The 13,362-nt window shown below is 33.2% G+C and overlaps 1 protein-coding gene across 5 annotated transcripts; it reads left to right on the top strand.

Moving 5' to 3' along the window:
- Positions 1 to 1,748: 1,748 nt before the first annotated feature.
- On the top strand, positions 1,749 to 13,278 carry LOC119581024 (short coiled-coil protein homolog). 5 transcript variants are annotated; one of them, XR_005229430.1, is made up of 8 exons: positions 1,749 to 1,898; positions 4,401 to 4,470; positions 4,811 to 4,927; positions 5,827 to 5,907; positions 6,905 to 7,043; positions 8,542 to 8,603; positions 11,308 to 11,339; positions 11,927 to 13,278. XR_005229430.1 is itself a non-coding variant. In XM_037929311.1 (7 exons), exons 1-6 carry the CDS (start codon positions 1,812 to 1,814, stop codon positions 11,315 to 11,317), a joined length of 510 nt encoding a protein of 169 aa, XP_037785239.1. In that variant the 5' UTR covers positions 1,750 to 1,811; the 3' UTR covers positions 11,318 to 11,339; positions 11,927 to 13,278. The 5 variants fall into 5 exon arrangements, 2 of the variants coding, with proteins under 2 accessions (XP_037785239.1, XP_037785248.1); XR_005229425.1 differs by having other exon boundaries at positions 1,750 to 1,898; positions 5,821 to 5,907; XR_005229429.1 differs by having other exon boundaries at positions 1,750 to 1,898; positions 5,821 to 5,907; positions 8,542 to 8,593.
- The last annotated feature ends 84 nt before the right edge of the window (positions 13,279 to 13,362 follow it).

The raw sequence follows: 13,362 nt of genomic DNA on the forward strand, positions 1-13,362 counted from the left end.
TATAAACTGGCTGGACAGCCTCTCCCCTTATGCTTCGTTTTGGGAAAAGGGCAAATCTGGGGCGTCCCCTAGGATTAAAAAGCAAAACCAGTGTTCTAGTATAAACACCATGCTCTAAACGCTCTTAAAAACTTCTTACGTCGAGATGTAATGGCCGTTACTTTCCCGTAAGCCCTGCAGCCTACGAAAAGAAAAGTTTTGTCGACTCGGGAAGGGAAGTCAGTCCCTCCGCGCCCTCTCCAGAACTTCTCCTGAAGAACAGAGGACGTTAACTGAGGGAAACATTCCTAGTTACGGGCGAAGAGTCCGTGCACGCAGGCAATCCAGATCGTGACGATTCTATTTATACGTTGAACTCCTCCACTCAACTCGATTAACCAAGAACTCTCCCATGAACTTAACATGTGCCTAGGAGGGTTGCAGATGAGGCCAAGGTTCCTCACTCCACCCCTCCACACTTTCCTAATTAGTGTGTGTGTATGCATATATAGAGGTAGATAGATGAATAGATAGATAGATAGATAGATAGACAGATAAACAGATAGATAGATAGATAGATAGACAGATAAACAGATAGATAGGTTTCGATAATCTTCGACAGAAATACATACTGTACATTAATGAAACTACATAGCGTATAAGAGCATATAACAGACCTGACCTGGCGACCGTAACAACACCCCCAGTTTTGTCAACCTCTTGTGATGAATCATCTCATTCTACTTACAAGGAAAAAGAGGAAGATTAATTTGAGCCTCCTGTGTTCTTTCTTCTTCATACTAAAAATGCCCTTTACTTTATATATATACATATATATATATATATATATATATATATATATATATATATATATATATATATATATATATAACACAGCTACTCGACAGCTAGCACACACACACACACACACACACACACACCACACACACAACATATATATATATATATATATATATATATATATATATATATATATATATATATATATATATATATTATATATATATATCTGTGTGTGTGTGTGTGTGTGTGTGTGTGTGTGTGTAAGTTATATTATATATAAATACAAATACTTATATATATATATATATATATATATATATATATATATATATATCAATATCAATAATAACCCCACGACACACCCACACACACACACACACACACACACACACCACACACACACACACACACACACCACACACACACACACACACCACACCACACACACAACACACACACACACACACCCACACACACACACACATATATATATATATATATATATATATATATATATATATATATATATATATATATATATATATAAGTATGTATGTATGTATGTATGTATAGGTACATATACAGTGTGGGTAACTGGGTCAATTACTCTTTAGTTTCGTAGGAAGGTTATTGAGCTTGCAGTGTTAACTTGCTCAGATATTGCGTGTTAGCACTAGAGTTTAATGCCCCAAGCAATCTCTTGTTTTGCAATCGATAGTGCCAGCTCTGAGTGTATAAATAAGAGGTCAATGCCATGTGCAGTCTTTCAGAAGGGCAGGAAATCACATAAAAAGGGCACTCCCCTGCATAAAGAGGCACTTTTCTTCCTCAGACTTTGACCAAAAAGGCACTTTTGATATGAAGAAGAAAGAACACAAGAGAGCCAAAATTGATACTCCCCCTTTTCCTTGCACACGTCCTAGTGAGATATAAGAGAAACTATAACGAGACGAGTCATAGGATACGCCCTTCAGAATTGCATGAGTCGCCCCTAAAAATCAGGGTGGAGCTCCGTTCTCTCCGAAGCGATGACGTCATCATACACTCGCCTGTCACTTGGAGAAGCAACTTGGGAGCCGCTCGTTTATTCGTCTTATTTGAGGACTTCTTCTAAGGTAAGTTGGTTTTTGTGGTTGCTGGGGGATTGCTAACGTCGGCGGCGTGTGTGTGGTCTGGAGTGTAAAAGCGTAGAGGTGTGATTGGGGAGGATAATCGATACATAAGGTGTGGCTGAGTCCTTTTGTTGTTATTAGTTGGGGGGGATTGTGTGAATATTTTTTTTTCTTTTGTCCCTTTCTGTCTTGGGTAATTTTTGCTCAGAGGATATTGGCAGATTTGCAGAGGATGGATATGGTGGAGAAATCCGTGTGGAAATCTCGATCTTGTAAATTAATGTTTGTAATTTTATTGATTATGCTTTATTATTATTATTATTATTATTATTATCATTATTATTATTACTATTATAGTCAATATTTTTTTCCTTGTTATATGGAATTTCCTGAATTGTGCTATTGCTCCTTATGGCAATCATGTGATTCATTCAGCCCATAATAATGTATTAAACAGAAAACCCTTGTAATTTCAAGTCTTTACTATTCAAGCTACAAACCCCATTACAGATATTACAGTAACTGACTAGAATAATGCTTCACCAAGCAAAGTAATGGCCTCCATACTTTGCACTTTAGCAGAAGTAAGGAAACCTCCACCACACATTTTCAGGCAAGAGAGAGTTTGGAGAGGTTTTTCACATACTTATCAAATATAAGGAGAACCTATAAGCTCTATCATGTCAGAGGATATGTGGTGGAGTTTTTTTTGGCCTATGCTTAAGCGGGTTTTGAGTCACTGCAAGAGCCCTTCCGGAAAATGTAATTTTGCCATTATCTTTCTCTTTCTGAGGCTGATTTACACTCCCGTGTGCGTTTTCTTGATTCCTTTTTAGTGTCATGTGTATTCTGACAAAATAAGGCTTGGTCTGGTTCTTTATTTAATACTGAAAACTCTTGTGTTGTCAAAATTTGTGTGCTAGAGGTTAGTTGACCATTGCTGGAGCATAAAGTGTCGAGGCCATAATATCACACAGTGGATACATAGAACAGCAGATTTTGTTGGCTTACTGGTATTATAAATATTTATATGACACCTGTATGTTCACTATCACCCTCGAAACACTTAGGAGACTATAGCCTCTGTGTTGCCTTACTTAAGATTGTAAACTATCTATTATGGATCACAGTACCTATAAAATGAATTTAGATATAACATAGCCAGCATGATTACTATGAAAAATACCATTATTTTGAGATACTTTGGTGGTCTTCTAAATAATTGCTGCCTTTCCTTAAAGTAGATTTTTTTATGCCTAATGTTTTATGCGTATTTATGACCATTACATTATTTTTTCTTCTTTCTCCTCCTGTTCCTGTTATCTCAAGGAAATCTTTCACTTTTCAATAAGGATTTGTATGCACAATGTCATATTCTGGGGAAGGAATAGGAAATTTGGTTGAATGGAACTTGACATGCAGTACCAGAATTGATATATTTACACCCATTACATCCTCTTCACAACCAAGAAGAGACAGGAACTACAGCAGTATATTTAACTCAGGGAGAGGAGGGGCTGCATTGGATATGAGGAGGGTGTGGTGGGTGTGGCTGGAGGAAACTTGCCATGCAGTGTCAGACTTACTGGTTGCCTCTACACAGCTCTTATTCACATCGAAAAGGATATGAAAAAACAAATAGCACGTTTTGATAGTGCATAAGAGGCAAATAGGACTATGTGGCTAATAGAGCAGGAAATGTTAATGTAAAAGCCATGAAGTTTATGACAAGCAATTCCAGCCAAGTGTCTGGCATTATAAAACAATTAAAGCAACAAGCATTCAGTTATATTCAGTACGGCTAACAACTAAATTTGTTTTACTGAGAATGTATGTGCACCATCCACTGGTTTTATTATGTTAAATTTGCTTAAACATTAGTTTCCAAAAATGCCAAATGAAACAAGAATTCAGTTACTGGGCCTGTTTGACCTATATTATAAGATATCACTGCACCCTATCTTTATGACAGCCCTGCCCCCTCCTTTTTTTTTTTTTTTTTTTTTTTTTGCATACTAGTTACAAATGGCACACCTCACATTTAATGGATAGTGTTGTAGACATTTGTCCAGTTAAGAGATATATCAGTATACAGACACATAGCACCTTATAGTGTAGAATATATCACAAAGACTTTTCTGTACAATACACAATACTTTTCTGTACAATACACAGTACAGTCAGTTGTGATTTGTTATTGAAGAAGGCCTGGCTGTCTTGAAGTAATATTGCCTAGGATAGACAATATGCTACCTGAATATCCTTTTAGTTATTAGAACCAAGGTTTGCCCTTTTATTTTATTAAACTTTTGTATGAACATATTTTGTCTTTATTTTGCAAAATCTAAATAAATTGGCAGTAGTCACCCTCCCCATCCCCTTCACTTCATTATTTTTCTCATGAGGTAGCAGACCACTTCACCTTCTGTAATCTTTTTGAAAACATATCAATAGATTGTTTTTTATACCTCATACATGCTGATAAGAAATGCCTTATTGTTTCAGAACAAGATGAGCAGCATTTCAAGTTACCAGGATGACAACAGCATACCTCTGGTGGATGATGACCCATCAGGTAGTTGAAAGAAGTTTGGTAGTATTTAGTTATATTGAAAAGAGATGTATGTTACTGATATGTATAGTTTAACCATTATAATAAGAAAAGTATTTTAAGTGTAAATGAATTTTTAAAAGATTTATTGTGTTTTATATATGAGATGTACTGAATTTACAGATATAATCATACCAGCATAGTGATATTGATATAATTTTAAAATTAATACATTTAAAGGTACAATATATTCCAATACATACATATGGCCCTAATGCATATACCTTAAATTATAAGAATGAAGGAGAATAGCCATTACTTGAAGTTGTAATAAATCACTGAAAGACTTATATGCCATTGACAGTGGTGCTGGATGACGACCGCACTGCAGCATCAGAGATTTCAGACTCAACCCGTGGCCAGAGCCTAGAGTCAATTCCTTCAGCCTATACCAATGGGTCCAACAGTCCCTTGCACAATAGTATGTTCCTTTACTTTTGTTTTGGGAAAGACACACAGTTCTTTAGGCTTTCGAGCTTCTGTGTAATAATCATGGAAATATTAGGGGTTGTGTGTTGTATACGTTATGTATACAATAACCGTTTTCTATCTGAGTTCAATGGGGCCAAACATGTTTCTATTATCGTCAGCATTATCATGATTTTTATGTTTGGCTTCATTGTTATTAGTGTTGAGGTTATTACTGGTAATAGTATTTTTGTTATCACTATCATGAATAGTTAAGTGTATATACTTTGATTTCACGTAATTCATTAGTTACACATCAATTTTAGGCCACACACACATCACTTTCAAGAGCTAATTCATATGTCACAAACTAGGGAAAGTGAAAACCTTTATCTGAATTATTCACCACATTTAACTGATTCAGCATATGTGTCAAGAATACAATGCCATACCCACTGTAATAAAAGTTCATCTATTGCCTTTACACATAGATGACTCTACAAGTGCTAAGGGAACAAAGAGTTAGTTTTTACCTTACCTGTCTTACCTGTTTACCCTTTTCCTTGATAATTTGAAAGCTTCATTTGTGTTATTGTCTTTTAATATTATTAATATTTTAATAACAATTTAATAACCATATCAATAAGAATAACAACAATATCAATATTAATAGTATTAGAGAGAAAAACATTTCCCCACATATTCAAGGAATGGGGAAGTCAGGTGCAGTCACTAGGGCCTACTGATAGACTCCTTGGTGGCTGAGTACATGTGGAGCCATCTGTATGTAATAAAAATCACAAAAAAGTACAGGGGACAGTACATAAACCTTTCGTTATTGGGTTAAGCATGAGGTTTATAATTGTCAATGTAAATTATGTAGCATCAGAGAAATAATATTTCCAGGTTTAGAGCCAGACATGTCACCAGATGAACAGGAAGAGAAAGCGCGACTGATATCACAGGTACTGGAGCTGCAGAACACCCTTGATGGTAAGTACAGAAATTAACTAACTCAGACTGGTAGAATATTTGATCTTCATTGACTTGTAATAAAATGTGCATTTGAGGTTGAGAGATATATGGGCCTATTTGTAGTTGCGAAAGTATTACTTGTTATGGTTTGAAATTTCTTTATTTCCAAATGAAAATTAGTCCTGGAGGTCAAATTCATTATTTAATGAAATTATTATATGTTCTGGGCCTTTATGATCTAGAGAAATATTTGAAAGTAATAGTTTTGATTGTTTTTATGGAAAACTATTTTAAAAAGAAACTAGAGAAGCAGAAACAAATTAGTTGGAAATTTTCAATCCATGAAAACAAAATAGTAGTTTGTAGTGTATCACAGGAATCTCATTAACCAATTTAAATTGTGATCTAGATGAATCTACATGTCCTAAATCATCTTCCCAAACATAGTTATATCCTTTGTTGATGTGATGTTACCTCTTTCCTTTCCTCACCATCTTTTGTAGTAAAGAAAATTGAGATATATGGGAAACAATAAGGAGTCTAGGCTGTAGCTACCAAATTCCATGCCCTTCACTGGGGGTGCAAACAAGAAAGGGTCCCCTGATTGACAAAGGAGGCAGATGCTCATTCTTGTAAAGGCTATCTTTACCCTTGTTGTTAGAATTAGAAAGGCGGCCCTCTTTTAGTCAAAATCTGAAAAAAGTGGCACCTCTACTGTGTTTTGATGTATTTCCAAATCGTAAAACATAGTTCTTTGTATGGGAACCCCAATTGAAAATTTGGTAGGGGTTTCTTCTTACTGTGCTCATGTAAGAGATGATAACTTTTTAAATTTATTATTTATTAATTTATTGAACTTATTTTGAAGTAATCCTTTTCCCTGTAATTTTCATATTAAAATAAGTATTGCATAACATTAATTTTTAAATGGTTAATCCACTATATTGTTACTATAGATTGATAATCTCTTTAAGTATATATATTTTGTATGACAGCCAAGGAAACCATCTTTCAGATCTCTCCCAGCGAGTGGATAGTGTTAAGGAGGAGAACCTGAAACTGCGATCTGAAAACCAGGTCTTGGGACAGTACATAGAAAATCTCATGTCAGCCTCCTCAGTATTCCAGTCAACATCACCCAAAACTAAGAAAAAGTAAGAAGATATATTCATTGGTAGAACTCTTACACTAATTCTCATTCACTGACACTGTCATTCTGACTCTTAACTCTCACTCTTACTATCAGTCACACTCCTACTCTTACTCTCACTCTTAAACTTATTCTCATCCTTGTATTTTTTCTTTGTCCCTCCCTCCTTTTGTCATGCTCATTCTTGCTGTCTCTCTCACAGACTTAATCTTATCCTCTGTGTCATACCCATTCTCACTTTATCTTGCTTATTGCTTCTGACACTTACTCTCACGCTATTTCTCTGCTATCACACTCAAGCTCAGCTGTTACTTTCTCATCCTCCTTAATTATTTTCTTATTCAGCTGTACATACTTTTTGTCTTCTACTACACCTTTTTTCTTCTTCTATTTCTTCTTCAGTAATCAGTTTGAATTTAAAGTATAGAAAAGTAGTTTATTTGACAGTTCTTGAGGTTAAACCAAGAATCCTTTTTTTTCCACATTTTCTTGAGATTTGAAGGCAGGTTCACAAAAATGGTTGAATACAGAGGTAGTTCAGACATAAATGAAGGGACACTGAAATTGATTGAGCAAAATTACCTAACCTTTCACTAGATGCAGAAGTGCATGGGAAAAGTGTTTTTATCAGATAAAGAAAAAATGCAACTGAAGTGTTATATTTTATGTTCACTAGCTTAATCCATGCCACCAGGAAAATGTTGTGTTCATTGTAGTATTGTTTTGTGAAGTGTCTCTGAAAATAGATGGCTTCACAAGTGCTTAGCCATAAAGGAGTCAATTAGTAGGCCTTATGACCTCATCTGACTTTATTTTTTTACTAATGAATCAATATCATTGTTGTTATTATTATTAAAGACATTGTAAGCATTATGATATTACTGATATTACTAACAACAATACAAGAAAATATTTCCAAAAATCAAGGAAAAGGTGACATAGGTCAATTGGTGATTTAGTATTTGGGGAGTCCTCTATATATAAAGACAATTCATAAATTAAACTCAGCGGATGTAGCATATTATCCCCGGCTGTTTTTGGGTTTATTATTGAAAAGGGTAGAGCTTATTATATTTGAAAAAGAACAATTAAGTTATTGATATTTCTATGTAGAAAAGGCTAGTGGACTAAATGCTAAAGGTTTAGAGTACTGAGAATATGCTGACTTTGCAAATTTTGCCATGACATAAAGGGAGTTTGTGTTTCAGTTTTTATGAGGGATATGTTTGTGCACACGTTTTTTTCTCCAGAACATGAGTAAAAGTAAGTTTCTTCTGTCACATTCACATGTGTTGCATTAATTTTATTTAAATGTACATACTTTATAATATCATATAGTAGATATATGAACAGATGGCATTGTGAATCCACATTTTTCAAGAGAGTCTACATACTACATGCAACTTTCTTTGATGCTGTTGAGGTTTTGTTTCCTCGTTTTGAGATATTTAAATTGTTGCTTATATTTCTTGAAAGGGAGCATAATCACCATTTCCTTGCAGTAAACAGTGGCGCCAGTTTGAAGCTTAAGATTTCTACAGATAATTATAGGAGGTTGGTGAAGGTAATGAGGTGTCTGTGCTTCTCTCAGAGCCATTTTGTTTGAGCTTTTTTTGGCAAGTCCAGCATAGCAGTTGAATCCCAGTGATCATTTTTTGACTCACCCAATGGCAGACCTGAGTTACTATCAAGCGGCACAGTCCCCTGGCATGCTCACCATAACCTGTCAAAAGCATGTAGCAGCACTTGATGTTTATTTTAATATGCAGCTACATTCAGGTCTGCCACTTTTGGTAATTCCAAACATCACTCTAGCTTCCCAATGTCTCACTAGCCAACTGTATTTTATTGTTTTCCTCCTCCCATGCTCACATATATTGTAGTCTCCCCATATACTAGTGTGCCAGACACTTCCCCATTTGGAATAGTTACACATTAGCTCTGAAAGTGGTGATTGTGTCAGTTTCCATTAGAGGATATTTTTGGTATAGTTCAGTCCACTTATATTTGGCACATATCTCGTTGGAATCTCCCAGATGTGCTTTTGTTTGGTGATATTGTTATATTCCAGTCTTTCAGTGAGTAAATTATAATGGTGTAATACAGTAAGTTACAAAATGATTCTTTCAGAATGTTATCATGTAAATTCAGCCACTGCCTTCACCTTGAAATATGAAATGATGCTAATTTTTATTTATTTAATTAAAGCTTGATGCTTGAGTGATAATTTGTTTTGTTTTTTTGTTAAGCTTCCTTCTGCTGATACAGGAAATAATTGAACATGATTTTTTTTTCATATGCTTTTTAAAGGCCAGCCATATGTTCAGATAAGTCATGTGAGTGAAAATATTGTTTGTTTATTTATGCTGCAGTAATTTAATGTTTTTTTATTATTATTATTATTACTTCAGCTAAGTGGAACAAAATCCTTTTGTTTCAGTAAAGAAACAAGAATACCTGTATTACTGGGTTTAATAATTACAGATTAACATTGGGTGGGGGGTGTCACAATGATAAGAAAGTTAATGTTTGTTGTTCACATACATAGTTGTTGCCCAAGTATTAGTTCTTTTATTGAATTTGAATAATGCTTTAAGGAAATTTTCAGTCTGCTAACATTTATGCAGATTAAGAATATATTAGTAAGAATATATAATTGCAATGATATGTGATATATGTATACATTGTAATGTTTGTATTTATTATGTTCTAGGTTAAAGTTGATGTTAGACTGTCATGGGAGACCAATATGGAATACATTATGATAATAATGTACCCCTCATAACAAATGATAAAGCTGCACCTCTGCCTACTGTATATATTTTTTTTTTTTCTTTTTTTCTTTTTGAATAATGTACTACTCAAGTAGGCTGTTTAGGAATATTTTCCTAAAGAGCCCTCTGGAATATTTTCCTAAATTGACTAAGGATTGTAGATTTTTGGCAGCAAAATAATGGGAAAGATATCATATAACCTGAATGTAAAGCACAGTATGAGGCATTTATGGTAGTTCATTATGACATTCTAAAGAGAGAATTAGAAATACTTCCAATCTTTAAACCATATCATATATCATGGATAATACTGTATACTTTAGTATGTCTTACTTTAGACAGTGTTGATATAGCTTTGAATGTTCTTCCCATATTTTTAGAATAAAGCAAGAGTCAGATTAACATTTGCCTTAATATTGCAGTTTTTTATTAGGGGGAATGGAAGAGATATTAATAACTAAAATCATGTTTTAATATTTATTCCTCATTCTACAAATTTATTGGACAAAGTATAGCTGTCTTTTTGTTTTCTGGACTAGCAAACAAATTCTGTACAAAAAAGTTCTTGTATTCATTATAGATTCAAATGACCATGCCTTTTTTTGTACAGGCTAGAAGAGGTGTACTATAGGAAAGTTTTCACTATGGTATTTATTTATACTTTTTATTGTTAAATACAGATTTTATCTCTTTTCTAGATCATATATATTTTTCAGCCTTTTTCATTATACATTAACTGTTATCTACTTTGTTAGTTTTTAGTTATTGACTAGATTATTATCAAACAATCTTTCGTGGGAAAAAAAGAAAAGAAAAGAAAAAAAAAAACCTTTTGAATGGAAGTACAAAAGAATACATGTCTTGTTATATTATTTTGAGTTTAGAAATAAAGTAAAAATATTAGGAGCTGCACTTCATGAAGAGTTAAGTAAAACTGAAGCCATATGTACTCAACTGAGCTCACTTATGAGACCACAGAGATACTGCAACCTCTTAAAATCTTAAGGCAAGAGAGAGGAGACCGTTGCACACATACACTTTCCAGATGTGTACCATCTCCAAATTACTTTGCTTTGTCTTGTTTGTTTTTTTTTATCATTGTTAATTATTATTATTCTATTGCCTTTCACTAGTCAGATGTGTAACTGTGAAAGATATTGTATATCCAGGTTCTAAATTTAAGGGAGATCAGCTGAACATTGTCCTAAGGTTAAGAAGATATATTTATTTTATTATACACCATAAGATTGTCTACTTAAAGGAAACAGAAAGTATAGAAAAGCTTGTTTCAGTTCGTAACCTATTTTTATATTGTAACACCTCATGAAATAAGTTTATTCCTTTTTTTTTAGATTCCTAATAGTGTGTGTTACAAAAATAGTAACAGTTCAGTTTTTGTTGTTGATTTTCCACAGTTTGTATATTATTTTCCACTGTCTTTTGGTTGTATTTTCTATGAATTATTCAGATTTGTTTTGTTTTTGTTCTCCGCAGGGCTACGTAACTTGTTACACCCAAGATAAATGGTAAGTTATAGCATTCATGAATTTAGTTATCATGCACTTTTATGAAGTACTTTTATTTTTATTTATTTTTTAAAGATTTTGTATAGTTTGATTTGTTTTACTGTTTTATCTAATGCAGATTTAGTATGAATAGTTGCTGCTTTCATAACAATTTAACATTTAGAAGAAGAAAAGAAGGAAAAAAATAATGGCTGTATTAGCTAGTGCTTTTAGTGCTTAGGAAAGCAAATTCCAAAGTTTTGTTTATTAAATTTGGATAGTTTTAACATTCTTTTTTACAGTTTGTGGGGAAAAGAAAATAAGTCAAGGTTGTGCTCAAGTATTTTAAGCATGGAACATTGAGATCAAACTACTGCAGCTGCAAACAGAATTAAATTTGTAGAATACATGCTTTGCATTTCTGAACAGTTTTTGTAATTAGAGGGAGAGACTTGGCTTCATGATGTTTTTTTTATTTTCATTTAAATTGCAATAATAACCCATAGATGCTTTATGCACTCCTGAACAATCTTCTTACATCAGGTAGTGGTAGAGAAGTTCACATATTCCCAGCTGATATTTTGATTAACCAGTCTACTTTGTTTCAGATCTGAACGCCTGCTTTAGCTTCGTGCAAGGTTGATGCATCACTGCTGAGCCCCATCGCTGGTTATTACAACTTTTTCCTTGAAAATTTTCAAAGTGTTAGAGTGACAATTTGGTTTCCTGTGGAAATTATATGTATCACAAAACTATGTATGTGTAATATATATATAATATATATCAGTCTTTTTTTTTTCTTCTTTTTTTCACATTTTAGTGGATCAATTTGATTTAATGTTCTTGAGATGCCAGGAGTGTGTGATTTTTATATATAGGAATATTGCAAAATAATTCATTAGATGCTTGCACTTATCAGCAGAGGAATGAATCTTAAGAAGGCAGGTAGACTTCATACTTTACTTTCTCTCTATCTCACTCTCCAGTTTTGAAATGAAAAAGGTGGTAAAGTTATTATTGGCAGCACTCGTTGCCAACATATCAGTGGTTTTACAGTAAGGTTTTTTAAATGCTAGTCGTGGTAAGGATTGCATTGCATGGTAATGCACAATATTATAATTGTATTCTTTAAGGGACAAGAAGTACCTTAATGCAATTTTTTTGAGTTGATTGAAGGAGGATGCAGAAGAGAAAATGATAAAATTAACTTTCCTGTCAGAGAAGAGACTGGGAGATTTGAAATGAAGTACCATGGTAATTATATTTACATGTGTCAGTCAAAAGGAATACTGCATTTTCATCAGTTCACTTTATAGTTTGTAGTTCTAGCAATATACTTGATTTATATGCTGTGTTCCTTTATGATCAGATTATATATGTTACTTGTTTTACAGTATTTGTTGATCAATTTGTGGTATTTTCTATATGTACCATAAATATTATGCAATAAAAAAGAAAAAGATAAAGAGATGCATTCAAGATTATTCTGATAAAAAAGAAAGATATTAATTTGCTGTAATGTCTAGAAATTGTATATATATATTTTCTTTCTTTTTCTTTTCTTATTCTTTTTCTCTTTTTCTTCATCTCAGATTGAAATTGTTGTAGAATATATATATATATATATTTTTAACCACTTCATCAGTCCTATAATGACAGATTTAAACATTTATATTCATAGGATGGGAACAGGAAAGAACGTTATTGTAGATAATAGTATTTCACGTATGAAGATTTTTGTCAGCCCTGAAGATGATGAGATACATTTAAGGAAAAGTCTTCTCTTCCCTTGCTGAAAACATAAACATTTGAAAAACAATAAAAGGCAAGACAGATGAACTTGAACTGATGATTATTATATATGTAAATGATTTGTATATGATAAACAAAAATTATTTCCTTTGAAGGTTCAAATCTTGTGTTCTAGTCGTTTTGAAACCAGATTATAGATACTTCAGCATTAACAGTTGAGTTGAGATAGCATTTTTGTTACAAAACTAACTTTTTAATCCTCTGTCATTGTTACATTCAGTTGAGAGATAGC

Source organism: Penaeus monodon, chromosome 2, assembly GCF_015228065.2.
Source record: "Penaeus monodon isolate SGIC_2016 chromosome 2, NSTDA_Pmon_1, whole genome shotgun sequence".
NCBI classification, from domain to species: domain Eukaryota; kingdom Metazoa; phylum Arthropoda; class Malacostraca; order Decapoda; family Penaeidae; genus Penaeus; species Penaeus monodon.

Bases quoted from the DNA above. Each gene is read 5' to 3' on its own strand.
- LOC119581024 (XM_037929311.1), top strand. From the start codon at position 1,812: ATGACGTCATCATACACTCGCCTGTCACTTGGAGAAGCAACTTGGGAG. The intron at 1,899-4,400 runs GTAAGTTGGTTT...TTATTGTTTCAG, and splicing joins ATTTGAGGACTTCTTCTAAG to AACAAGATGAGCAGCATTTC. The intron at 4,471-4,810 runs GTAGTTGAAAGA...TGCCATTGACAG, and splicing joins GGTGGATGATGACCCATCAG to TGGTGCTGGATGACGACCGC.